Below are 26782 nucleotides of genomic sequence, written 5' to 3' on the forward strand. Positions count from 1 at the left end.
TGCAAGTTACTTTAACAACCCTTTCCCTTTTGTTCTTGAGGTATTTCAAATCTGAATCTAGAAAAATCCAAAAAGGCGCTTTTCAACTTATTTTTGGTTCTAATTCTAATAAAGCAGTCATCGATAGCCTCGTAATTGTCCTGTGCACTAACCAGTTATCCGCGAAGTCTGTGTATAATAAAACAGAGATCGATTCCCAAAAGCGGAAAGCACCAAAGCATTGCTTCTGGTTCTCTTCAGTACTGAGAATAGATCTATCAAAATGTGTTATCAATATTGCACAAGTAGTTGCTACAACAAAAAGATTAGATCAATAATTCAGATGTTATGTCTATTAATCGTCTGTCTGATTTGTACCTTGATACAAAGGGCTTTAAGAAGTCATATAAAATCGTGAAGAGAAACATGGGAAATTGGAAGAACTGATGGCACATAATTGAATTGGAAAAAAACTTCTAAGCTCCACCTTAATACCGGAGGTACTTCACCAGGATACAGTTGCGTTTCAAATGAACAAAAACAAGAAAAAATATTTTTTCAGGGCCACTAAATTTTCGTTAAAAACCATTCGATTACTCATATGAAGGATTTATGCTTTAGCATCATTTGGCAGAACGAATCACTTAAAACACTCAAGGTAGGACCTGCAGGATAACTGTTACTAATATTTATGAATAAAATTATTCTGATCATGAAAAATGAAAAATATAAAAAATATATAAACAAGCTAGGAGACAAAGTCATTTTCAATTGAAAACCATCCGACGATAATGTCGTTGTTAACCTTCACTTCCAATTGGATCCTAAAGATTTACAAATTCCTATTTTTCTGAGCAAAACTTGGTTTTAAAAAAATTATCGTTGTCGTTCGGTTTTTTAATGAGAATCAAAAACTTCTCAACATAAGAGAAAAAGAAAGAAAGAAAGAGAGAGTGAAAGAGATTAAGAGAGAGAGAGAGAGAAAGAGAGAAAAAGAAAGAAAAGAGAGAGATAGAATGAGAAAGAAAAAGGAAAGGAAAAAAGAGAGAGATAGAGGAGAGAGGAGAGAGAGAGAGAAAGGAAGGCAGAGAGAGAGACAGAGAGAGAGACAGAGAGAGAGACAGAGAGAGAGACAGAGAGAGACAGAGAGAGAGAGACAGAGAGAGAGACAGAGAGAGAGAGAGACAGAGAGAGAGACAGAGAGAGAGACAGAGAGAGACAGAGAGAGAGGCAGAGAGGGAGACAGAGAGAGAGAGAGAGAGAGAGAGAGAGAGAGAGAGATAGTAACAGTGGTGGCAGCTGCGGGTATCAGCAGCGATAGTGCGGTGGCACTAACTCTATGAAAAAATTGCCTTTGCGTGGTAGCGGCAACCGTAGTGGCAAGGCCAGTGCATTAAAAAATCAACTTTTATATTTCTTCATACTGCCTATAATCGCATACCAGTCCCATATGGATTTTCATCGTTTTTGAGTTAAATATCAGATTCCATTTATTTCTTGCTCTACTACCGATTAAGGAAACAAAAAAGTAGGTTTTATTTGAAAAAAGTCAGAAAAAAATGTGAGGTCAAATTGTCCCATCTTAAAAATAATCGCATATCAGTCCCACCAAATGTTTTTCCTGAGTTTGGCCATATTTTTTTCTTCAATCCATATAATAAATACTTGGTGCTGTTTTTCAAGCTTTTTATTGTTGAAAAATCATCAAATGATTAAAAATTGCAAGGTTATTTCAAATAAATTCCACATAAAAGATAATTTTAGGTAAACACTGAAACTGCAACTATCCCTGAAAGTTCGTTTCCGAAAGGTTACCGATTTCGTCAATCGGAGAGATAATAGTTTTGAGCAATGCTGCTTTCTGCAAAGAGTTAATTTCCTGTGGATGATCTGCTCACTCCAAATAATTATTCAAGTTGAAATTGTCAGAACTAAGAATTTTTTAGTTGCCTAGCTTAAAACTGCTTGTACCTCTTTTCATCGCCGTCGTCTTCCGTCAAGTCACTGTTGAAATGAAATTGGAAACTTCCCTTTTCCAATACCACTTTTCCAAAATGCTAAATGCACGGGCTTATGCGGAATAATTTTATTCAGCAAGTATTGCGAAACACTGAAGACATCCCTAGTAACAAAAGTGGTTTAATCAAGGCTGTGTTAGGCGCTATTAAACTTTGATAAAACCAATATTGTTACTAGGGATAAGAAAGGATATTATTCAGTAGCATATCCAAGACTTCAACCTTATATTTTGCTTTTTCAACGACGACCTTGAAGTTGGGGTAAGTAATAGGTGGATGTTTCCGCTATTCTCCATGCAGAATATTTAGAAGCTGTCTACGGCCATAAACGTCTGCCCATATTCAAAATACTTGAGAAAAATATACACCGAGTGGTTGAAAGAGAGACTGGAATGCGATTATTTTGCTACTCGAAGGCCTAAATAATCGCATATTAGTCTCTTCCTTATTTTTCATAGAAATTTTCACGACAAAGGCAATTTTTCAATGAAGAAGTTATGATTGAGGTCTATTTCATTACATCATGACAAAAAAATTAGAATAACCCACCACAAACAGGAAAAATATCCAAAACAAGAAAAATATCTTCAAGCGTTATTTTCTCAACTTGATGATTTTCCAGATGGGACTGATATGCGATTATAGGCAGTATATGAAGTAGGCAGTGCATATCATTCATGTATGAAATATACTGCATGTGTATAAGTAGCCTCGTGGGACCACTATTACACGTGTAACAAGCTTTTACTACCAAATAATTTTAACGCAACATGTGCGCAATGATTTTTCAGAAAAAAATATTCAGTTAACCTTTTGTTTCCTCAGTTCGTGGCTATTTCAATTATGCTAACTAAACTGGGAACTGAAACAGTAAGTAAGTGAAAGACGTTTAAGGGTATAGCTTTGAGATTTACGAATACAAAAGTGTGATCGAAAAGCGTATTTTTTGTTTAAGAAAAAGGCGTTTAAAGTTCAATCGGACATTACAAAAATGTATTTCAAGATACCTCTCTGATTTTCTCGCCACATATCGTTCATAGTATCCTTTAAACGGTATCAGTGGTTTCAGCTGCCTAAACTTGCCTATTTACCCGTTATTGACGTTTTTCTAGATGATGTTTTGACAGTTGAAAATGCATCAAGTGGTGAACAAAGGTATTCAACAGACTGCGATGTGTGACCATGTCTCTGTCAGGAGATACATCTGAGTATATACATGCATTTTTTGGCAATAAAATAAATACACATAACGAAGAAAAAATTTTCTTTTTTTTTAATTTTCGTTAAAATTGCATCTGAGTCACTTAAGAAATTATGTAAAATTGAATACTATGTATAAACCGCAGTTTTAATTACTATGGGCAACTTTTACAGAATAATGTATGTTTGTTTTTGGTATTAGATTGGAAAATTGGCTTTTGAGACACTTTTGCAATTCAGCGAATCTTATTAGACTTTTATGCAAATAGTAGCTCTAAAGTTGATGAATAACTTTCTCTTAACAAAATAATGTAGTTTTGATTGCTGCATATTTTGCATGGAAAAGTGTATAAATATCTTAACTGAATTAGGTATTTCATTATGAATAAACATGAAACCTAATTTGAACCACAACAATTTCCTAATTTGGGCCTGGTCTACTTGAATAATTTTATAATTTACTGTGTAACAGGTATTTTAGTTGTGAACAATTGCACCATGTCGCAGATTGCTTCGAATTATAAAGGACTATCCATAGACCATGTGACCATTTCATACTCGTTTGGTAGTCAATCCCCCTAAATAATTCTGAATATTTCTGAGATGAATTTTTCAACTGTAGACAGCTCCGCTCTTTCATATTAGGGAATCTTTTACATTCCATCCGATTTATCTAATGAACAATTAAATCCTCTTCCGCGGCAGTCACTGCAGTTGGTTTACCTTTTCGTTGTTTTCCTGATCACTTGCTGCTTGCACGAAACAATACGGTGGATCGTGTAACATTGTAGCTCCTGCAAGCTTCTTTAGTCGACACCACGTTTTATTGCTTGAAAACAGTCAGTAACAGCTGGTTCAGTATATTTTTCCCCAAACTTTCGGCATTTATCCCATTTTAGCAGCAATTTTTTACAATATCACGATCATAACACATCTATGGTAACTATGATTTGCTGTGTTACTTCAATGTAAACAAAAATCTCTTTAGGTACTCAGTGAGTGCTAAACACTAGAGATGGTCGGGTTTCGAGTTTTCAAACCCGAAACCCGAACCCGACCCGTACCCGACGGGTTCGGGTCGAGTTTGGGTTTGAAAGTTTTTGAAAGTGTCGGGTACGGGTCGGGTTCGGGTTCAGTGAAAAAAAAAATTCGGGCTCGGGTCGGGTTCGGGTTTGAAAATTTCGGGTTCAGGTCGGGTTTTTGTATGAAAACCCGAAACCCGACTATAAAGTCTATGAAATCTCGGGTTCGGGTCGGGTTCGGGTTCGGGTTCCACAATTTCGGGTTTGGGTTTCATAGAACTAAAATTTTCGGGTTCGGGTCGGGTTCGGGTTTGAACGAAAAAAAAAAGTTTCGGGTTCGAATCGGGCTCGGGTTGCGACCGGAAAAAAAATTCGGGTTCGGGTCGGGTACGGGTTTGAAAAACATCACTGAACACTCTTGCTCAAAATAAAGCATGCCGAGATCAGGAAACCCTTAATTGGACCACTAGTTTTTTCATAATTTAAGATGTTTTTCTAGTGAAATGGATTGCTTATCTTTTAAAGACATTATTATTCTACCCGTTCATCAAAAATCTGGTAGTTTTCACCAGTAAAGTGTGATCATCAGTACAGTTTTTGGTAAAGTCATTTCTTATGAAAACCATTGACGAACCATGGCAAACCAGGCAGCTGTTATTAAAAGATATTTTTTTACAGCTTTATTAAAATTTGCAACATTTCTAGTGAAATACATAATTGAGATTATCAAACAACATATCTAAATAAGTATATTTATCTGCCATTTGATAAATAGTGTTCAGGTGGACCATTAAAGGAAGTTGTCTATTTTAAGCAGATCTACCCTAAATCCTTCCAACATAACTTAAAGGAAGAGTGGCTTTCAAGAGGTAAATGGAGTATTTTTTGACGACCCAACCTTTACTAAAAGAGATCCCGCGCTCTCTGGTCGTTTCTCAGGAGACCGATTGGGGCGGGTACTCATGACCTCTTTTAGGCCCTTTCCCCCAAGGTCGGCTCCCGGACGGTTTACTTAGTTAATCAGGACGGTGATGCGTGTGGACTAATAAAGCTAGTGATTACAATTTAAGCGTTAATTACCCCTAAATCTGTACAGAACTGTGCGGGTATGTGTAAGTGTGTCCGAGTGGCTAATCTGAGGTTAGGCGTAAATATAGGTTTTTAGCGTAATTTGCGACGCCTTACCTTGCTGGACAGTAAGTGATGAGTCAGGAAAACTGCTCTTGTCCAATACGCTCTACCAGGTGCTCCGTGGGCGTCAAGGTAATGGTCCTGATGGGAAGAATTCATTGAACCTGCTACCGCCGCCGTGTTGCTTGGTTGGAGACTAGTCTTCACGTACATGTTCTGTACAAACCTTATGCACGCTGGGACAACTATGCTTGGAACGGCAGTATACTAGAGTTAAAAAAAAATTAGGACCCGCATTTGAGAGCCTATTAAATTTAAAAGTATGGACCAAAAGAGTCACGACGAAGAATAATAGACCAAACTTGAATTAGCGGAATTGTGCCACGGTTTATGGCAGAAAACCAAAGTACAGGGGCGCACGTGAAGATCAGCCTCCAACCAAGCAACACGGCGGCAGCAGGCTCGATGAATTCTTGCCATCAGGACCATTACCTTTACCAATCCACCGGCCATCGAAATTGCGCTCTTAATACTTCTGATCATTTTCTTCTTTCTCTATCTACTCCCATTGTCGTCTCTGCCTCCATTGAACTGAACTTGTCTGGTTTGTTTTCTTGTTTTCCGTGTTAGGTGTATTGTGAACTCAATGTTAACCTACAGTGACGGACAAAACAATAGGACCACTTGGACATGTTTTCTTGCATCAATCGAATAACTCAGTTAAAAAATCTCGTAACCAGTACAGTATGTGTTATTAATTGATGGATAATAGCACTACCAATCGGTGCTATTAAATAAGTAAAAGTGTTACTATTTCAGTTTAAAAAAAAACAAAAACAATTTTTATTGGTTCAATTTATGTGACAAAATAATAAGACCATTTTGCAAAATATAAGTTCTGGAATGATTCAGGTCAAAGTTCTTGATCGAATGTTAATATTTTGTTGTATATCCCTTATTTCTGATAACCTCCCGAACTCTCTTCGGCATAGAATCGACCAATGCTTGACATGTACCAATGGGTATGGCATACCAAGCCTTTTGCACTTTTGACCACAGTTCTTCTTTGTTTTGTGATTTTGACGGGCCAATCGACTTCTTAACAATCGACCACAAGTTTTCGATGGGGTTTAAATCCGGGGATTGAGCGGGCCATTCCAGCACCTCGATTTTCCTATCACAAAACCACATTTTACTGAGCGTGCAGTGTGTTTCGGATCGTTGTCTTGCATAAAAGTCCATTTACCCAGTCAACATTTTCAACGTATAATAATGTTTTGATTCCAATATCCGCACTCATATATATCATACAAACTCGCATTTGATGCACAAAAATAGCATATGCGTACTATTTTGGAGGCGATATACGTACAGAGGAATAATAGTATGCAATTCATTGATATACGTATTTATATATGATTATTTCCGATTGAATGTGATTTGTTTCACACTATCTTACAATTCTAAGCCTACAATCGTAATTCGGTTAGGCTTCACCATGATATACAATTTAAACCGAATTTCTGCGCATGATATTAAGCGTGATATACGATTTCGATTTTGTTAAGATATATTTGCGATAATTTTCATACATCGATATACGATTTGTGGTTGACTGGGTAACCCTCTAGTGCCCAAATCAATTTCTAAACGTACTTCGATAAAATCATTATAAACCATTATACACACTTTTTTAGTATGTATTCAAGCTTTTCGGAACTTCGACTGAAGCCCGCCAAATGTCTTCGGCGAATGGTTCTCGAGCTGACTGACAAACCCAACTCCCGTTTTATGCTTGCTGCTGATTTGAAAGCATCGACATTCGAAAGCCGCTTGATTTGGTTATCCTCACTGCTAGTTGTTTTTCGTCGTCTTCCGGTCGGCAATCGCTGCTTTGGCGTTTTTAAAGCATTGAAAACCATAATTTTCGATTTTCCAATGGCATTAGCAATGTCTCGCTGCGAATAGCCTTGTTTGCTTAGTCTTACGATTACGTTTCTTTCAGCTTTCGTACAATGTGCTGCTCGACCCATATTTCTCGGTTATTTTCTATCGGACTCTAGGTAAAAATATAAAAAAAGATTACTAAAGCCTCTTTTATATATCTTAGCTACTTACCTATGAGAATAAATAGAATTACGTACCAGTGTTTGACATGTAGTGGCGCTTTGCTGCTTTTTGAAATGGCCGTTAAAGGGAGGTATTTGAATTTAGTATTTGAAGTGGTCTTATTGGTTTGTCCGTCACTGTATGTGTGCTAAGTGTATTTTAAATTGGCCAATATCTTTTTATTCCATGGATATTATAATTTTACGGAGATTTCTTACAGTTTATAACGATCTCACCAACTCACGGTAACAAACGGCAACAAATCATACCAGTTTCACATTTATTAAAAACCTCAAAAGCATTGGGAAGTCTGCGTCGTGAAGAATCCAAACATTTGATTGGAAGTGACACACTAAAATCCATTTCCTGTAGTTTGTTCATATCAAATTTTAGTATGAACAAAAGAAAAGAGAAAGCAAATATTCGCTTTGTATTTATTAGCACTGACATTAGACGAAGTAAATATTGAGGTAATTTTTCGTTATCAAATATACCATATATTTGTGAACAATTGAAGCAAATATTCTGGTATTAAATGGGCGAACAAATATTGTCCGTCTTTTTAAGCAAATATTTGCTTCGTGTAATACCCGCTGAGGTTATAATTCAAACCGGTACATCAAACGTTTGATCATCGATCGGATGGTAAAAATCGGTCTAAATTTATCTCCATATAGTGTTAAGGATTCCAAGCACGCAATTGAAAGTTATAAAAGAAATCCGAAAGAACTCCGTTTAAAATGTAAAAATGTCAGCCAAAGTTTCGCAAAGGATCCTACACACGTATAGGATCCTTTGCGTCCAAAAGTCATCGAATCGTAATGAACGGTAGAATACGGTGGAAAAATCACGTACACGAAAGCTCTACACTAGGGTTTCCCAAAAAAATCGATGTTGAGAAAGTCAAGGTGCTCAGCCCTAAATTGAAAGATAATGTTATTTAAAACAATTTTTGTAGAACATTTCGACTTTCTGAAAAATCGTTTTCAGGTAGCCCAAACGTGATTTATGAAAAAATTACTTTTTCAAGCTATAAAACCACCCTTTTGCACTTTTTCCAAATCCGTTCGATTCCTGCATTTTTCCATATATTTTTTTATTTTTGTGGGATTGTTTTTGGATATTCTGCATGGTTTGGTTCAGCATCGCATTCAATTATTTGACTCACAAAGCCCATTGAACATCACAAAAAGTGAATTTTACTCATAATTTTAGATAAAACCCTTCAAAACACATATAAAAAATTTTTTGATCACGAACTAAATTTTTTACTGCTTAGCGGGATTTAAGACGAAAATTTATGTGAAAAAAGATTCTTGATATCCTTTCAGGGGGCTGAGGTATTGGCGTTTTTACATGTGATGGAAAACTATGGATTTTGTTAAAAATGCCACTATAGCTCAATATCTCCATTCCACAGTGTTTTATTTTGCCGTTTGTGCAAATAATTTCTCAAATAGTGATTCAAATGTTGATTATAACCAAAAGGTATGTTCGGAAAAGTTTCAGGATATTCAAAAATGCATCTTTAAATGTAGAAAGATGGGTGATCAATCCACCAATGAGTGAGATTAAATAACTACTTTTTAATCAGAATAAGATAGACGCAAGGTGTCTTCAACAAAGTTTTAGGTTATATCAAAACAAGAAACTTTACCCAAGACATTATGTTTCTATCTCTCACATATTACGAGCAACATTGAGTTTTTTATTAGAAGGCACTAAAAATCACAATTTACGTTCTACTTTACTTCTTCTACTTTTTTTGCAGATTTTTCCGAATTTTAGAACCTTCTAATAAGTTATCAGCCATCCAAAAACGCATTTGTTTTTTCAACATTGTTATTTTTTATCTCGCAAAATAAAACAGTTATTAAACATATATGTTAAAATGAATAGTTTTTCATCACATATAAAAATGCCAATATCTCAGCTCCCCGATAAGATATCAAGTATCTTTTTTTATGTAAATTTTTGTCGTAAGTCCCGCTTTGCAATGAAAATTTCAGTTCTTGATCAAAAAATTTTTTTGTTCGTGCTTTGAAAGGTTTTATCTAAAAATTATTAGAAAAATTAATTTTTCTGTGATGTTTAATGACCTCTGGGAGTTAAAAAACTAAATGCAATGCTGAACTGAACCATGCAAAATATTCAAAAACAACCCTACATAAAATTAAAAAATATATGGGAAAATGTAGGAATCGAAAGAATTTAAAAAAGTGCAAGAGAGTGGGTTTGTAGCTTAAAAAACTTGAAAACAATTTTTTTAAAGTCGAATTGTTCTAAAAAATGCTATAAATAACATTATCTTTCAATTTAGGGCTGAGCACCTTGACTTTTTCAACATCGATTTTTTTTTTGGGAGTAATCTACATTCATATGTTGATGAAACCACATTGTCTCGTTACGGATGAGGAGATAAACGGGAAGCAGATTTCCAGCAGTTTTTTTATCACTCATTATATGTTTGATGTTCCTGAGCACGCTCGAATGAAGTAAATGTCGATGTATGCCAAAAATACATAGTTTGGCGAGCAATTTTCGTAAGACACAATACACAAAGGTCCTATGCTCTTCTGGCCGGATTCAGCCTTGTGTCATTTCTCTAAAGATGATTTGGAGTGATCCAGGGTTAAGAACGCCAATTTCGTGCCAACGCTAAATATTTTCTCGTGATGTAATTTCGGCTAAAAATTTTTTGCAATGCTCTGGATGTGATATTAGCAAAATATATATCTATTCTTAAATTGCTTCTTTTCAGATTTCGAAATTTATTGCAAAATCCAAATTCCCTCAGGCATTAAATTTATACCAAACCGCACTGCTAATCTAGATGACTTTTACTCCGATCACGGTATAATATCGCCCGAAGCCGTCGTCGGTCCGTCGGGGTGTCAGATAAAGCGTGCGTGGTTTCTTCATCCAACATTTTACCCTGAAAGCATCGGCCAGCCATAGCCAGCGGCACAATATGTCAATCCTCATTCGGTGAGGGCTGCCTTGTAAAATTGTGCTCATATTCGCTCTTTTACCCCTCTCCACACGAGAGCGGGATAAATTGCGAACACCATTTGGCTTCTGCTGTGGCATGTAATTAAGATTATGGAAATTCCATCGAGCAATTGCGAGTGCGATACTGGAATTATGCGATTTTTCTTCGCCCTTCCAAGAAACTGCATGCGAAACGGAACCCTCGGTCGTACTTGTGGGAATTGCATTACCCAAATCCCTTGCTTGATGCGTTCGCCGTCTGCCGACCGTTGGGATTTGGGACACGATTGTTTCCGAACTCGTGAAGGTATTTGCTACAGCCGTACACGGGTGAAGCAAGTGTGTGCGCTCGAAATCAAGTTGCACATGACGACCGAGGGGTAAACCGTCGCTGGTAAGCAATGAAAAGTCATTTCAATTATTGCCGCCTGGAGACGGAAGCCAGGAGTGCAGTGTAAATTCGAGGAAATTTGATCCGGTTCTGTTGACTCAGGCGAGAGAAAAAATCACCACACACACAGTTTGAAAAAAGAAATTAAACTGGAGGGAGCCACCCTGGCAAAAGTCACCCAATGAATGTTCGGAAATGGAACTCTGCATTATGGTGCACTGAAATGAGCATCAATGTCGTAGGGGGAGAACCATGGCTGATTAGAATTCTACACTAGAATTCCGTTTTTCCCCGTAATTACAAACATGCTACCACTGCTTCTTCGGTACGTTCGTTATTTGCGTGTCAAATTGTAACCGATTTGCTCGAAGGCAAATTTAGGGTCAAACTACGGCTAAAGGATATTATTAATGACATGATTTATTTGTTTAATTTATTTTTTAATAAAAATTCTCACTGACGCGTGAAAACATCATCCCACTTGTAAGTGGGTTATGGTATTTTTTGTTATTGAAAGGGAGAGTGGTTTTAATCTAGTTATTGCCTCACATTTGGCGGGATTTTAATTCGATTTTATATGGTTTGTGTTTGTTGAACAAACAGATGAGTTTTGTGATACATCATAAAATTATGTTCTGTAATATTTTGATGCGTATATTTGACTAATTTGAATGTGATTTAAATTTTTCTAGAACAGACCCCAGTGCTTTTTGTGCTCCTTGATGTGCACGGTTACTGGAACATGCTTCTCGACGTACACCGGCTTTTCGACGTAGTAGGGAACGGGCTTATCAACATGAACTGCGTATGGTTTCGGGACCTCGACGTACTCCTTGTGGACGACTGGAACTTTCACTTCCACTGGGTATGGGACGGGACGGTCAACGTGGACTGGGACCTTCTTCTCCACGTAGACTGGAACGTTCTTTTCTACGTAGACTGGGACCTTCTTTTCGACATGAACGGGATATGGGACCTCAACTGGGACTGGAACGTGTTTCTCGACCTCCACTGGATACGGAACTGGGATTTTCTTGGTGATGGTCGTAGACACGTGCTTGACCTCGTGATGACTGTCGTGATGGTGGCTATCGTAATCGTAACCATCGTGTTCATGTCCAACTTCCCAGAGGCCACGTTTCTCCTTTTTGGAAGATTCGTCGACTGCCGCGCAGGAAACGACGGCCAGAGCCATGGACAACACTATGAACGCCTAGATATAAAATTGAATTAGTAATATTGATATTATTTTGGATCACTAATTAAGACCTCTCTTACCTTCATGGTTGATACTGCCGATCTGAGTTGAATTGTAGTCTCTGCCGGTGGATTGATCGCAAGCGAATGATATTGAAACGCTTGTCTGACCTAAGCTTTTATACGCGGAGAAAAACGTTCACTTCGAACGTAATCGGTCTCGAACGAGCACCCAAAAATTGTGCAATCCGCGACCGCGATGTATTAGTTAGAGGTCATCATAAACGCAGCATTTCCTTCGCCTTACTCAATACTAGCTGAACATTGACTTATGTGGACATTAATTGGCTGCAACAACAGCTGGTTTTGATTCTTTTTATGTGGATTAGTTCCCTTTTTAAGGGATCCTAACATCATCTGTATCATTGCAAAATAGAAGCGTTTTTCACTCACACCCCCCGGAGGGCACGTGCCGTTCCGGTACTACCTGCCACCAGTAGCATAGCTGAAGGGTCATACATCAATCCAGCACACTTTCCCTTCGTCTTAGGCATTTTAAATAAAATAAATCCGCGTCCAAAAGTGAGTGATAAAAAAACAACCTTAATTTGAAATCCTGCACACAGCATCCAGCCCATCAAAAGCCACCATTATCCCCGGAAAAGGCAACGTTAAGCAATGTATATTGACGGCACGTGACCACCGTGAAGAACGTGGCGCACAGATGGAACTCGCTCCTGGATGGTAATGATTTGATCGGTGTGCATTTTTAGGCAGCCGAAGGGGAAAAGTAGAGCGGGAAACAACAAAAAGACACATGTTTTATTTCCGATTATCCGCTGGCTTAAAGAGAATGATCCGGTCGGGAAGGGAAAATTATGCCAACTTAGCAGCGCTTCCGAATTAGACAGACACCACCGTGCGAGGGTGTCGAAATTGGAAGAACTTTTCGTCCCTGTCAACAGGGAGCGATGGATGGGTTTACATGGAATTAATCGAAATGACTATATTGATTGCGCTATAAATTAAGGATTTTTTTTATTTTACTAATCAAATATCGTAGTTTTTTTAAATTATTATAAAGACAGAATAGTCCCGACAAAAACAAATAAAAAAAAACATCAATTAAAGCAGAGTTAATTTGTTTAAAATCCCATAGGCAGGTCGTCATTTACAGTCCCTCACTCTTCCTGCAGTCCAAGCGCACTCGGTTATCTGATTTGTTTGAAAAGCAAAAAAAAAAAAACAACCAAAGGATCAGCTCGAACAGCCAGCGGGTGCAATTGATTGATAAATTGATAAACAAATATTCCAAAGCCAAGCAGCATCTCGCCATCACGAGCCAATTTCAGCTTTTACGTGGGCCATAAAATTTGTCCAAAACCGTTAATTTAAAAGCACTATCCGGTTCGAACGGTAATTTGAGCAGCATTAATTAATGTTCACCGTTGGAAAACATGAATAAATTGTAATTTGAAAATTACTGCACACCAGCAGCCAGCCAGCCTTTGACTAACTCGGGTGGAAAGCATCCCACCATCATCCACGACCAGATTGGCGTCCGGTGAAAAGATTCCTGGAGTAGCGAAAAAAAAATGACATCCATTATGCAAAATATTTTCATTCCGGGTGAATCCGCGAACCGGGGGGACCGGCTGGAAACTGGTCGAGGCCAAAACGTTAATTATGATGTGGTCAGTTCAGTAGCCGAGTGAATCGAAGAACAAAGACTGCTGGGGCGAAGAATAGAGCCCTCGAGAGAGTGAATGATGTTGTCTGGCCATTTCTCTCTATCGGTGGGGGTATTTTTCGGGGAAGGGTGGTCTGTCTGGGTCTGAATGGTGGTGGCAAGACCCTTTGGATCGTCGGTGTCAATATCAGGAGTTGCACGTCATTTCGCCAAGCTGCAATCTGCCAGCCGGATTCACCGGAGGCAATTTATTTGATAACGATTTTTGGGCAGATTGAGTGCCGCGATAACGCTGCAGCAGGTTATGCAAATGGGATGCTATGATAGCGGTAGTTGCGATGCATTGTGATTTCGTTTTTTTGTCCTTGTAGTATAAATGATCTGAAATTGATGGTATTTATTATTCTGTTATTGAGGGTTTCACCCTGCCAGCAATATGAGAGCTTTTACTTGATTGAATACATTGGAGTGATTTTCTAAGAGCTTCCTGAGATCATCGACCTGGAAATCAATCAGGAAGTATGTTGTTTAATATAATTGTGTGCTATGGTATTAGTATGGTAGTTTATAGAAGAAGGGTGTTGAAAATTGAGTTGCAAAGCTCTGAAACTCGAATTGCCGTGGGATATAAAGTGTAAAACAAAAGGCTCAATTTCAACTGCGACCAAATCAAAACGTCACCGAAAGAATACTATGAGCCTGATTACTTTTAACAGTGTGATAACATTTGAGGATTTTTTTCCAGAGCCTTGGTGCATCGTAAATGTTTCTAGGTTTAACACTGTTTGCAGAATTGTTCATCAGCGAATGTGAATAAAAACAAAGTATATTGGGTAAGGAACGGCTTAAGCAGTGGCGCCTATTTTAATCAGTCGAAATAAACGGGCCTCAAACTTCGAATTTTGATTACTATCGACAATTCCAATGATGAGAATGGAAACTCTGATTCTGATGTCTTGCGAATACATAAAATACCGTTCAACACAGATAATTTTTTGAAAAATCATCAAAGTCAACCAAAATTGCAGCTATTCAGGGGCTGTTGGGTGCTGAAGAAATAATTAAAATAGGTTCGGGGAGATTTGGCACGATTTTTAGAAGGTCTGTTCAGCTCTTTGGCGTCGCCGATGACATTGATATTGTAGCAAGAACCTTTGAAAAGATGACGGAGACGTACATCAGACTGAAGGCTGAAGCCGGACGGATTGGACTGGCCATAAACGCAAGACCAAGTACATGAGAGGAAGAGGTTCCAGAGAAGACAGTGTCAACCTCCCGCCACGAATTCATATTAGCGGTGATGGAATCGAGGTGGTAGACGAGTTCGTGTACCTGGGCTCACTGGTGACTGCTGACAATGACACCAGCAGAGAAATTCGTCGACGCCTTATGACAGGAAATCGTGCCTACTTTGGACTCCGGAGGACGCTCCGCTCGAATAAAATCCGCCGCCGCACGAAGTTAACCATCTACAAAACACTGATCAGACCAGTAGTCCTCTACGGCCACGAAACCTGGACTATGCTCGTGGAGGACCAACGCGCCCTTGGGGTCTTAGAACGAAAGGTGTTGCGTACCATCTGTGGTGGAGTGCAGATGGAAGATGGATCATGGCGGAGGCGGATGAACCACGAGTTGTATCAGCTGCTGGGAGGACCACTCATCGTTCAAACGGCGAAAATCGGGAGACTACGGTGGGCTGGGCATGTCGTTAGGATGTCGGATGACAACCCGGTGAAAATGGTTCTTGTTAACAACCCGACTGGAACAAGGCGACGGGGCGCACAGCGGGCAAGGTGGCTCGATCAAGTGGAAGACGACCTGCGGGGCCTCCGCAGACGACATGGCTGGCGAGCTGCAGCCATGGACCGAGTTGAATGAAGACGACTTCTTCGAACGGCCTGGAGCTGACTGGTAAGGTAAGTAAGGTTCGAGGAGATTGGAATAGTGTCCCTCAATAGACAACTTCAATTAATTATTGTTAAAGTTTGCTAAACCGGTTTAAGAATCAGAAAACAAATGCTGACAAAGAAAAAGATGGAGAACAAATTGATTTACTTCATTATGAGAGTCATTCTGTGCCGAACACGCATCAGTACTGGACGTGTTTGGTGATCGGTCCGATAGAGTATAAAACAAAAGACGTGTGAACAAGTGTTGGCATTGTTTGCCTGGTCGAGTGAAATAAATCCGGGTTCAAGGTCGTTCCTTTGTGCAACTGTTTCGCATCGTGACTGCCAGCTGGTGCGTAAGCCGATTTGGCTGCTGGCTGGATTGTGCTACAGCAGTGGACGAGACACAAACGAGGAAAAAGAAGAAGCCATCAGTGTCAGCGAGTCGTATCGCTGTGTGGAGTGATCTCACACCTGGCTCGCTGCTGGTGGCTGTTTGGTGCTGCTGTATTGGTGCTGCTGGCTGTAACGGCTGCTACTTCGAACGATCGGACAACCAACCTTACTGGAAGGGAGAAATAAAAAGGTACGTGTTCTTGTCAGCGCTAGTGCGCTAGACTTAAGATGGATGTAGATCCCTCGCCTCCCGCGCCACCATCCCCGAACCCCTCTGACCCTGACCCTTCTGTTACCCCCTCCCCTGTTCATTCTTCAGTCCCCCCTCGCCCCAGGCTTTACCCAGACGGAGCCCAGGGCAGCTATACTGTTTATTTTCGGCCAAAGGCAGGACCGAAATCGAAAAAGTTGAACCTCTTGCAGATTTCTAAAGACCTGACGAAGGAGTACAAGGGCGTGACCGAAATTTCCAAGGTCCGGCCTAACAAGCTCCGTGTCGTGGTTGGTAACCTGAAAGAGGCCAACGATATAGCTTGCTCTGAGCTCTTCACACGCGAGTAGCGCGTTTACATACCCGCACGAGACGTGGAGATCGACGGTGTCATAACCGATTCGAGTCTGTCCGTCGAGTGTATACTACAAAGTGCCAAAGGGTGCTTTAAGAACAAAACGTGTCCCGAAGTAAAGGTGCTCGACTGCAAGCAATTGCGGTCAGCATCGATCATCGGTGGCAAAACAGTATACACTCCGTCAGACTCGTTTCGAGTTACGTTCGCCGGGTCTGCACTACCAAGCCACGTCTCGATCCACCGGGTTCGTCTCCCTGTGAGGCTCTACGTGCCCCGCGTCATGAACTGCCTGAATTGCAAGCAGTTAGGCCATACAGCCGCCTACTGCTGCAATAAGGCACGTTGTGGCAAGTGTGGGGAGTCTCATGCGGAAGATTCTTGCAGTGTTAACGCTGAAAAGTGTATTCACTGCGGAGAAAATCTGCATGAGCTCTCGACATGTGCGGTGTACATGCAGCGCAGGGATAAAATAAAACGGTCTCTCAAAGAGCGTTCAAAGCGTTCCTACGCTGACATGCTGAAGAAGACCGTTACCACTTCTCCCGTTACTTCGAACCCCTTCGATCTGTTGCCCTCTGAGGAAACCGATTCTGACGATTCACCAGCGGGAGCATCTTACGCCAATCCTGGGGAGTCTAGAAAGAGGAAAAGTGTTTCCTCTCCTAAACTTCCCAGAAAAGGTCCTAAGATTTCTCAAAGTGAAATGAAGGTTACAAACAAACCAAACAGTGCTGCGGAAAAACCGAAGCAAACTCCTCCTGGGCTGGCAAATTTAAAGTCCCAGAAGGAGTTCCCAGCACTGCCAGGAACATCTAAAACCCCAGTTGCTCCTTTTACACTCCCAGTTGATGAAACAAACTCTGGATTAGTGAAATTTTCTGACATTGTGGACTGGATTTTTGAAACTTTCAATGTACCCGATCCAATTAAAATTTTTCTTACAGCATTCCTCCCAACAGTTAGATCATTTTTGAAGCAGTTGACTGCCCAATGGCCTCTCCTTGCAGCGATTGTATCCTTCGATGCCTAATTCAACTGCGTATATGAAGGATTCTATCTCTGTCTTACAGTGGAATTGTAGAAGTATTTTACCAAAAATTGATTCGTTTAAAGTTTTGATAAATAAAAACAAATGCGATGCATTTTCCCTTTGTGAAACTTGGCTTACTTCAAATATTGATCTCAACTTCCATGATTTTAATATTATTCGCCTTGATCGAGACACCCCATATGGAGGAGTACTTTTAGGGATTAAAAAGTGCTATTCTTTCTATCGTATTAACCTCCCCTCGATTCCAGGCATCGAAGTTGTCGCATGTCAAATGACAATACAAGGTAAAGAGCTTTGTATTGCCTCAATATATATTCCCCCCAGAGCACAGGTTGGGCAACGGCTGCTCTTTGATTTAATAGAACTTCTTCCCTCGCCACGTTTGATTTTGGGAGACTTCAACTCTCATGGCGTGGCTTGGGGTTCCCCATACAATGATAACCGCTCCTCTTTAATCTATAACCTTTGCGATGACTTCGACATGACTATTTTAAACAACGGTGAAATGACACGTATCCCGAAACCTCCAGCGCGCCCAAGCGCTTTGGATCTATCCTTATGTTCGACGTCGCTACGGTTGGATTGCACATGGAAGGTAATCCTCGATCCTCACGGTAGCGACCATCTGCCTATTCTTATTTCAATTACTAACGGGTCAACTCGCATGCGACCAATTGACATTCCGTATGACCTCACACGAAATGTCGATTGGAAGTTATACGAGGAAATGATTTCAAAAGCGGTCGAGTCGATTCAACATCATTCACCACTTGAAGAATACAACCTCCTCGCGGGCTTGATTCTCGACGCCGCGTTGCAAGCCCAAACGAAGAAATATCCCGGCGTAACGATCAAAGAACGGCCTCCCACTCCGTGGTGGGACCAAGAGTGCTCCGATGTCTACACGCAAAGATCCGACTCGTTTAAGGCCTACCAGACGGGAGGTATACCTGGCGACTATTTACGGTATTCGGAGCTTGATACCAAGCTTAAAAGCTTGGCTAAAGCAAAGAAACGTGGATATTGGCGTCGGTTCGTGAACGAGACGTCGAGGGAGACATCGATGAGCACTCTTTGGAACACAGCCCGAAGAATGCGGAATCGCGCAACGGTCAACGAAAGCGAGGAGTCTTCAAGTAGGTGGATATTTGATTTTGCCAGGAAAGTATGTCCGGACTCTGTTCCTGAGCAAAATATTGTTCGCGATGCGTCTCCGGGCCACGACGCGATAGAATCACCTTTTACGATGGCAGAACTTTCAATTGCCCTCCTGTCCTGTAACAATAACGCGCCTGGATTAGATAGAATCAAATTCAACTTGTTGAAGAATCTACCCGGCAATGCCAAGAGGCGCTTGTTGAACTTGTTCAATAAGTTCCTGGAGCAAAACATTGTACCGCAGGATTGGAGGCAAGTGAAGGTGATCGCCATCCAAAAACCAGGGAAACCAGCTTCTAATCACAACTCTTATAGGCCGATTGCAATGCTATCCTGTATCCGGAAATTGATGGAAAAAATTATACTCCGTCGTTTAGACCACTGGGTCGAATCAAATGGTCTACTATCAGAAACTCAATTTGGCTTCCGCCGTGCCAAAGGGACGAATGATTGTCTTGCGTTGCTTTCAACAGATATTCAGCTGGCGTATGCTCGTAAAGAACAAATGGCGTCTGCGTTCTTGGACATTAAGGGGGCTTTTGATTCCGTTTCTATTGACATTCTTTCGGGTAAACTTCACCGACAAGGATTTTCTCCAATTTTGAACAATTTTTTGCACAACTTGTTGTCCGAAAAGCACATGCATTTTACGCATGGCGATTTAGCAACTTTTCGCATTAGCTACATGGGTCTTCCCCAGGGCTCATGTTTAAGCCCCCTTCTTTACAACTTTTATGTAAATGACATCGACGAATGTCTGGCAAATTCATGCACGATAAGACAACTTGCAGACGACAGTGTAATCTCTGTTACAGGAGCCAAAGCTGCCGATTTGCAAGGACCATTGCAAGATACCTTGGACAATTTGTCTGCTTGGGCTTTACAGCTAGGTATCGAATTCTCTCCGGAGAAGACTGAGATAGTAGTTTTTTCTAGGAAGCATGAACCTGCTCAGCTTCAAACACAATTAATGGGTAAAACGATTTCTCAGGTTTTGGTACACAAATATCTTGGTGTCTGGTTCGACTCTAAAGGCACCTGGGGTTGTCACGTGAGGTATCTGATGAAAAAATGTCAACAAAGAGTGAATTTTCTTCGTACAATAACCGGACAATGGTGGGGAGCCCATCCAGGAGACCTTATAAGGCTTTACCAAACAACGATATTGTCTGTTATTGAATACGGGTGTTTCTGCTTCCGCTCCGCAGCAAACACACATTTGATCAAACTGGAGCGAATACAATATCGTTGTTTGCGTATCGCCTTAGGTTGCATGCAGTCGACCCATACGATGAGTTTGGAGGTTTTAGCTGGAGTACTACCATTGAAAAACCGCTTCTGGAGCCTGTCTTCTCGTATTCTAATCAAATGTGAGGTCTTGAACCGTCCCGTGATTGAAAATTTTGAAAGGTTAATCGAACTTAATTCTCAAACCCGTTTTATGACATTGTATTTCAATCACATGTCCCAAAATATTAACCCTTCTTCGAATATTCCAAATCGTGTCGACTTATCAAATACTTCTGATTCTACTGTGTTTTTCGATACATCCATGATAGAAGAAACTCGTGGAATCCCGGATCATTTACGCGTGCAGCAGATCCCTAAAATTTTTTCCAATAAATATCGAAACATCAACTGCGACAATATGTACTACACTGACGGATCACTTCTTGATGGGTCCACTGGCTTCGGTATCTTCAATAACAATTTAACCGTCTCCCATAAGCTCGATAATCCTGCTTCTGTTTACGTCGCAGAATTAGCTGCAATTCAGTACACCCTAGGGATTATCGAAAAAATGCCCACGGACCATTATTTCATCTTTACGGACAGTCTCAGTTCCATTGAGGCTCTCCGATCGATGAAAGATGTTAAGCACTCTCCGTATTTCCTGGGGAAAATACGGGAACATCTGAGTGCTTTATCCGAAAAATCTACTCAGATTACCTTAGCGTGGGTCCCTTCTCACTGCTCGATACCGGGTAATGAGAAAGCGGACTCTTTGGCTAAGGTGGGCGCAACAAACGGTGATATTTATGAAAGACCAATTGCCTTTAATGAATTTTTCGCACTTGTACGTCAGAATACGATCATCAGTTGGCAAAATGCTTGGACCAGAGGGGAATTGGGAAGGTGGTTACATTCCATAATCCCCAAAGTATCGACGAACCCGTGGTTCAAGGGGTTGGATGTAGGTCGGGATTTCATTTGCGTGATGTCCCGGCTTATGTCCAATCACTATAGATTTGACGCGCTCCTCCGTCGTGTTGGGCTCGGGGAAAGTGGTATCTGTGCCTGTGGTGAAGGTTATCACGACATAGAGCATGTGGTTTGGTCATGCCCTGTACACCGTGACGCCAGGTCTAAATTAATAGCTTCCCTGCAGGCCGAGGGTAGACAGCCGGCTGTTCCTGTTCGTGATGTCTTGGCGAGCCGTGACCTATCCTACATGTCCCTTATATACGTTTTCCTGAAATCCATCCACGCCCCAGTCTAGTCCCGTTCCCCTCCGTCTACACCCAACAAAACGACAAGAACACGTTTGAACCTTAAGCACAAAACCAGCAACCAGACCCCGCACAACAGAACCAGGACCCAAGGACTACGAGCCTCTGTCCCAACTCACGACATCGTGGCTCAGCAGAACGAATCCATACATGCCATTCGACGATTATCAGACGACCATTGAACAACAAAACACTGATTGGAAATCCCATGCTAGTTTTAAGTTAGACTTAATTTCAGCTCGTAGTCGGCAGCGAGGATAAAAAATTTGCTTTAGTTTTTAAGTCATCAGATATAATTGGCGCCGTTAAACATTAAATTGTATTTGTGCCGTGTCAAATAAATGTTATGTGAAGAAAAAAAAAAAATTGATTTACTTATGTTTGTATTTCACCTAACAGATTTCGAGTATTTCTTCTCAATACACAGGCGGCTCCTAAAGCTGCTTCAAATATGTTCTCTACCCTGATTTAATTATACTTGAAATTTTATTTTGGCAACATTTAGGGCCTGCACAGTAATTTTCCAGCTTCACGACCACAAATTACTGTATTACCCAACAATTTCGAATCGTTCTACACAATTCTCCTTGCCTCCAGCTCCATTAGGCTGATCATAGGACCAACCAAGTAACTGAGCTCCATACTATAGTTACAAAACTAGAGAAATCTTTTGCAGCAAAAAAAAAATCCACTTGCAACGTTCCCTTGGAAAAAAATGAAAAAAAAAACAATAACAAAAACAGAAAAACATATAAAAACAATAAATGAAGAAACAGACAAGCAAAAAAGTCAAAATAGAAAACCCTTCTAACTGATAATAAACAAAATAGAAACAATAATCACAACAAACAAAAAACGGAAAACAGAAAAGTTTTGTAAAAGCTACTTTGAAAATTAAACAAGGAAAATGAATTACAAATAAACAATAACAAGAAATAAAAATAAAAACTATAACAAACCGAAGGAAAATAAATAAATAAATGAAGAGCAACATTAAAAATATATAGAGAGCAAAAACAAAACAACGGTGAATTATAAATATGTTTTCGTGTTGAAATCAGAATTGAATATAAAAAAACTTCGAAGCTGGAAAACGCAATAATTAATCATGAAAATTCAGAAACCTTAAAAATTGATAAGTTCATTAAATTGATAAATAAAAAAAAATTGGAGCGGTAGAGTAAAAAATTTGAAAACCAGAGAACAGAAAAAAATAGAGAAAAAATATCGCTAAAGAGCACAAATAAACATATTAACGAATAACCACAAAAATTACCATTTACCCCAAACAGAATGAGACAACAGAACTAAAGAGAAAAATACAAAATTCTAGAGGAAATACAAGAGATAAAGCTGAATAATTAAAAATAATAAATAATATGGGAAATCAGATACGCAATAAAAGCAGAAACAGTACACGCAAAAGTAAAAAATGGAAAATATGGAACAATGAATAGCACCAAAAAATCAATAAAATAATAAAACTATCAAATAAAACTATTTGAACGAAATACTTTCAATACTTTCAATAGAGGGAATAAAAGGAGAGAGCATAAGATCAAAGAGGGAGGACAAAACCATAAAGCGAAGGGATATAAAACAGGTAAAAAAACAACGGATAAGCCAAAGTTACAAAATCAAACACAAAAAACTGGAACTATTCAACGAATCAAGTGTCAAACTAATGAAAATCAAAGTAGAGGAAGAGTGGAAATTTGGAATAATAATAATTTTGTGGAATTCACAAAGCAGTTCAATCGAAAATAACGACTGAGAAACTTTAAACTGTAAGATCGACATCATGAGGCTGAAAACCTAGTGTTGGAGAAGGTAGCCCAAATAACTGAAATACAACGAAGAAAAATAAAATGAAAATTGAAACCGAAAAACAGTTAAACAAACATTAGAAAAAGTAATTAAAAAAAAAACAAGGAAGAACACTAGGAAATAAAAAAAATATTTTAGGCGGATTGCAATATAAACTAATAGTAAATAAAACAAAATGTATTGGAAAAAATCTACAAAACAAATGATTTGACTAACTGAAAAATAAACACTCAAAAAAAGTGAAATTTACAAATATAGATTCTTGGTAGTGTGTTAATAGTGAAAAATAATAAAAGTCAAGAAACGGAAAAAAATATATTCGGAATCAAGAAAAACCAAGGCAGCTACAATACACTAAAGAATACAGGATACAATACAGAAAATTATCAAATATTTCATAGAGGACTGCCAAAAAAAAAAACAAAAACAGAAAAAAACTTACATACAAAAAATACAGAGTATCAAAAAGAAGAACACAACAATATAAAAAACATGGAAACAAAAATATAGAGAGAAACAAAAACCAACTAAAATATTATAGGGAAACAAATTAAACAGAAATATTCAAGCAAAGAAATACTGCAAACCGTATGAAATAAGAAAACAGAGAACTGAGAAAATAGAAAATATACACAACAGTGAGAAAAACGAAAGTCAGAGAACATGAGAATATGATTTATGAGCTAACTACAATGCACGAAAATTAAATAATTAAATCCGAAAAAAGTACAAATCAAAATAAAACAGGTAAACTAACAAAAAAAAACTTATATGAATGAATTTAAAAATGATAGCGGAAAGAATATAAAACGAGTGAATATGAAAAAAAATCTCATAAATTCAGAAAACGAAAGATCAGAAAAATTTCGAAACATAACCAGTAGTTACGAGACCGCAAAACTTAAACTGAAACATTGAGAAGTATGATAAAAAAGCAGAGAAGCAAAAGGATGATGAAATTCTTAGTAACAAAAATTGTAAACTATATTAGAGAATGAGCTAAAAAAACAGTAAAACAAAATAGATGAAAGAGATGTTAAAAGGGGTATGAAAGAACTCTAGAGAACAGGAAAAAAAACAAAAATGAAAGGTCAGGGAAAGAATTGAATAGAAACAAAAAACCAGAAAATTAAATGTAAAATAAACGAAATAACTAAAAAAAAATTAAATAATAAAAGAAACACTACTGTTTTATGGAATGTGAATGACCCCTCAAAGACTTGAAAATTACCATACCATAAAAGCAATGATACAAGCAAAAGATAAGAAGGAAAGAAAATACACTAACAGAAATTATCATTGATTCTTATATAGTCCTAAAACCAAGAAACAGAAAAAAAAGGATCAAAACAGTAGAACAGGACAGCAAAAAAAACATGTAAACAAAAACATAGATAAACAGTAAAAGTAAAAATAAAAACAAAAATAGAGGAACAAATTAAACAGATATATTAAAGCAAATAAATACAGCAAACCTTACAAAATGAGAAATCAGAGAATCATGAAAATGAAGAATATATACAAAATTGAGAAAAACGGGAAGTCAGAAAACAAGAGAGTGTATCATATTAAATGACTACAACACACGAAAAAACACGAAAATAAAATGAGTAAATATGAAAAAATTATGAATCAAAATCAAAAAGGTAAACTAAAAAACAAAAAGAAAATATATATGAACAAAAATGATAGCAGGAAGAAAATGAAAAAAGTAAATTTGCGAAAAAAGTTCGTAGACTCAAAATTAAAAAAAATAGGACCGGATAAACTTTAATACATAATCATATGTTACGGGACCGCAAACTAATAACTAAAATATTAAAGAGATTGATAAAATAACCCAGTTGGAAAAAAAGAAAAGATGTTGAAGCTCTGAAAAAATGATGAGAAGCAAAAACCTTTCTCCCCCTTTCTGCCTGAGAACGAGACAAAGAAAAAGATAACGAGAGTTAATTAACCTATAGCGGTCCTCTTTCCTGTACTATCTATTTATTTATTTATTTATTTCGGCAATCATATATGTAGACTGGTTACAATAATTTCTAAACTATACACGAACATAAAACAAATTAATTTTGTGTCCTCAGCCTCAAGGACTTGAAATACTGTTTCAGTTTATACCGGGACATCGTAAAGTCAATGGCTTCGCAGTGTTGATTATAAGAATTCATCATACTATTTATAGGTCCATTTTTTGCGTATTCCGTACGATGATGGTTAAGAGCAAATAAACTACGGTGTCGAAGTTGTCGAATGGGTGCATAAAAGTTCAATTTAGAAAGTAGTACTGCTGAGTCAACGTTCTGCGAAACGATATCGTTTACAAATGAAGCCATCGCGTACTCTCGCCGTTCTTTTAATGTTTGAATGTCAATCAACATGACGGAAGACGATGTGCGGTCCAACCTAGCTTACGAAGAGCATATAGTAGAAATTGTTTTTGTACTGATTCTATTCTTTCTTCATGTACGCCAGGACGAGGAGACCACACAATGCTACAGTATTCCAGTATTGACCTCACATAGGCAATATACAAAGTTTTGATAGCGTACGGGTCTTGAAAATTGTAGCAGAAGCGTTTGATAAACCCTAACATGTTGTTTGCCTTGTGTATGATAGTGTTATAGTGGTCGATGAAATTAAGTTTGGAATCTAAGATTATTCCTAAATCCCTAACTTTATCACATATTTTCACATTCTGATCCCCCAATGCAATTACAATTTTGGGCGTTGTTATTTTTCTTCTAAAGGATATTCCCACCCGCTAGATTAACACAATTTATGCAAAAATTCGAGGGATTTTAAGAAAGCTTTCATCTGGAAACATCTTATCCAGCCAATCTGCATCCCGATCATTTGTAAATTCCAATGTAATCTGACGGGTGGTCCACTATAGGTTTATGAAGTAAATGGTGGACCTACAGGATAATTTACCCTATACTACGCATACCGAGTCTTTTGCACACACGCTTTCGAGATACCTACTTTTCAGTCTTTATTCTTCACACACTCGCCGGAGCAGCAGCTAACGTGCACCGGCACTCAAAAACTCTTTTGTCTTGCTACCTAGCGACTGTAAAAATGCACGCGAGTTCCTGCTTGCGAGCAGGAGTACTCGACTAATATTGCTCGACTAGGAGTGCTTGAAATAATGTGCTCTAAAACCAAAATGCTTTCTTTCGCTTCGTACGCCGACAGCCGAGAATGGGGCGAAGAATCTGTGAAGTATCGTATACTGGAACGTGTAGCATATTGGACTTCCTTGGTAAGCCGAAGCAAACCGTTGCCGAAGCAGTCCGGTATCCTATTCGAAATATTTTTCTGTCCCTCCTCAATAAGGTAATCCATGAGACAGTTGCAATCAACTAATTTCAGTTTGTTTCGTTTTTGGTTGGGTTTCGATTTTGCAGCTTGGAAAACAACAACAATAACAACCGTACAAGCCGTGGATTGCCTTATCATCGCAATGCATCTTGAAACAATTGTCTTCGGTTGGTCGTTCGCGAGTTGGTAATTAGACGCGAGCAGTGATGGAAATGAGACGAATGTGATGCAATCGTCTTAAATCTCGATCTGCACAGATCCTGACGAGTTACATACCGCGCCTAAACTTGAATCCTCTCAGCCCATAATGAAATTATGATATAGTGT

General features: G+C 38.8%; 2 protein-coding genes across 6 annotated transcripts in view; one reads left to right on the forward strand and one right to left on the reverse strand.

Moving 5' to 3' along the window:
* The window catches only part of LOC129732508 (protein sickie-like), a 477819-nt gene that overhangs the window by 100477 nt on the left and 350560 nt on the right, over nucleotides 1-26782 (forward strand). The gene's annotated exons all lie outside the window — the stretch shown is intronic.
* Nucleotides 11495-12174, reverse strand: LOC129732509 (MAGE-like protein 2). Its single transcript, XM_055693446.1, has 2 exons — nucleotides 12120-12174; nucleotides 11495-12054 (listed from the first exon to the last, which is right to left on the reverse strand). Exons 1-2 carry the CDS (start codon nucleotides 12123-12125, stop codon nucleotides 11530-11532), a joined length of 531 nt encoding a protein of 176 aa, XP_055549421.1. The 5' UTR covers nucleotides 12126-12174; the 3' UTR covers nucleotides 11495-11529.

The sequence above is a fragment of the Wyeomyia smithii genome, chromosome 3 (genome assembly GCF_029784165.1).
Source record: "Wyeomyia smithii strain HCP4-BCI-WySm-NY-G18 chromosome 3, ASM2978416v1, whole genome shotgun sequence".
NCBI lineage: Eukaryota > Metazoa > Arthropoda > Insecta > Diptera > Culicidae > Wyeomyia > Wyeomyia smithii.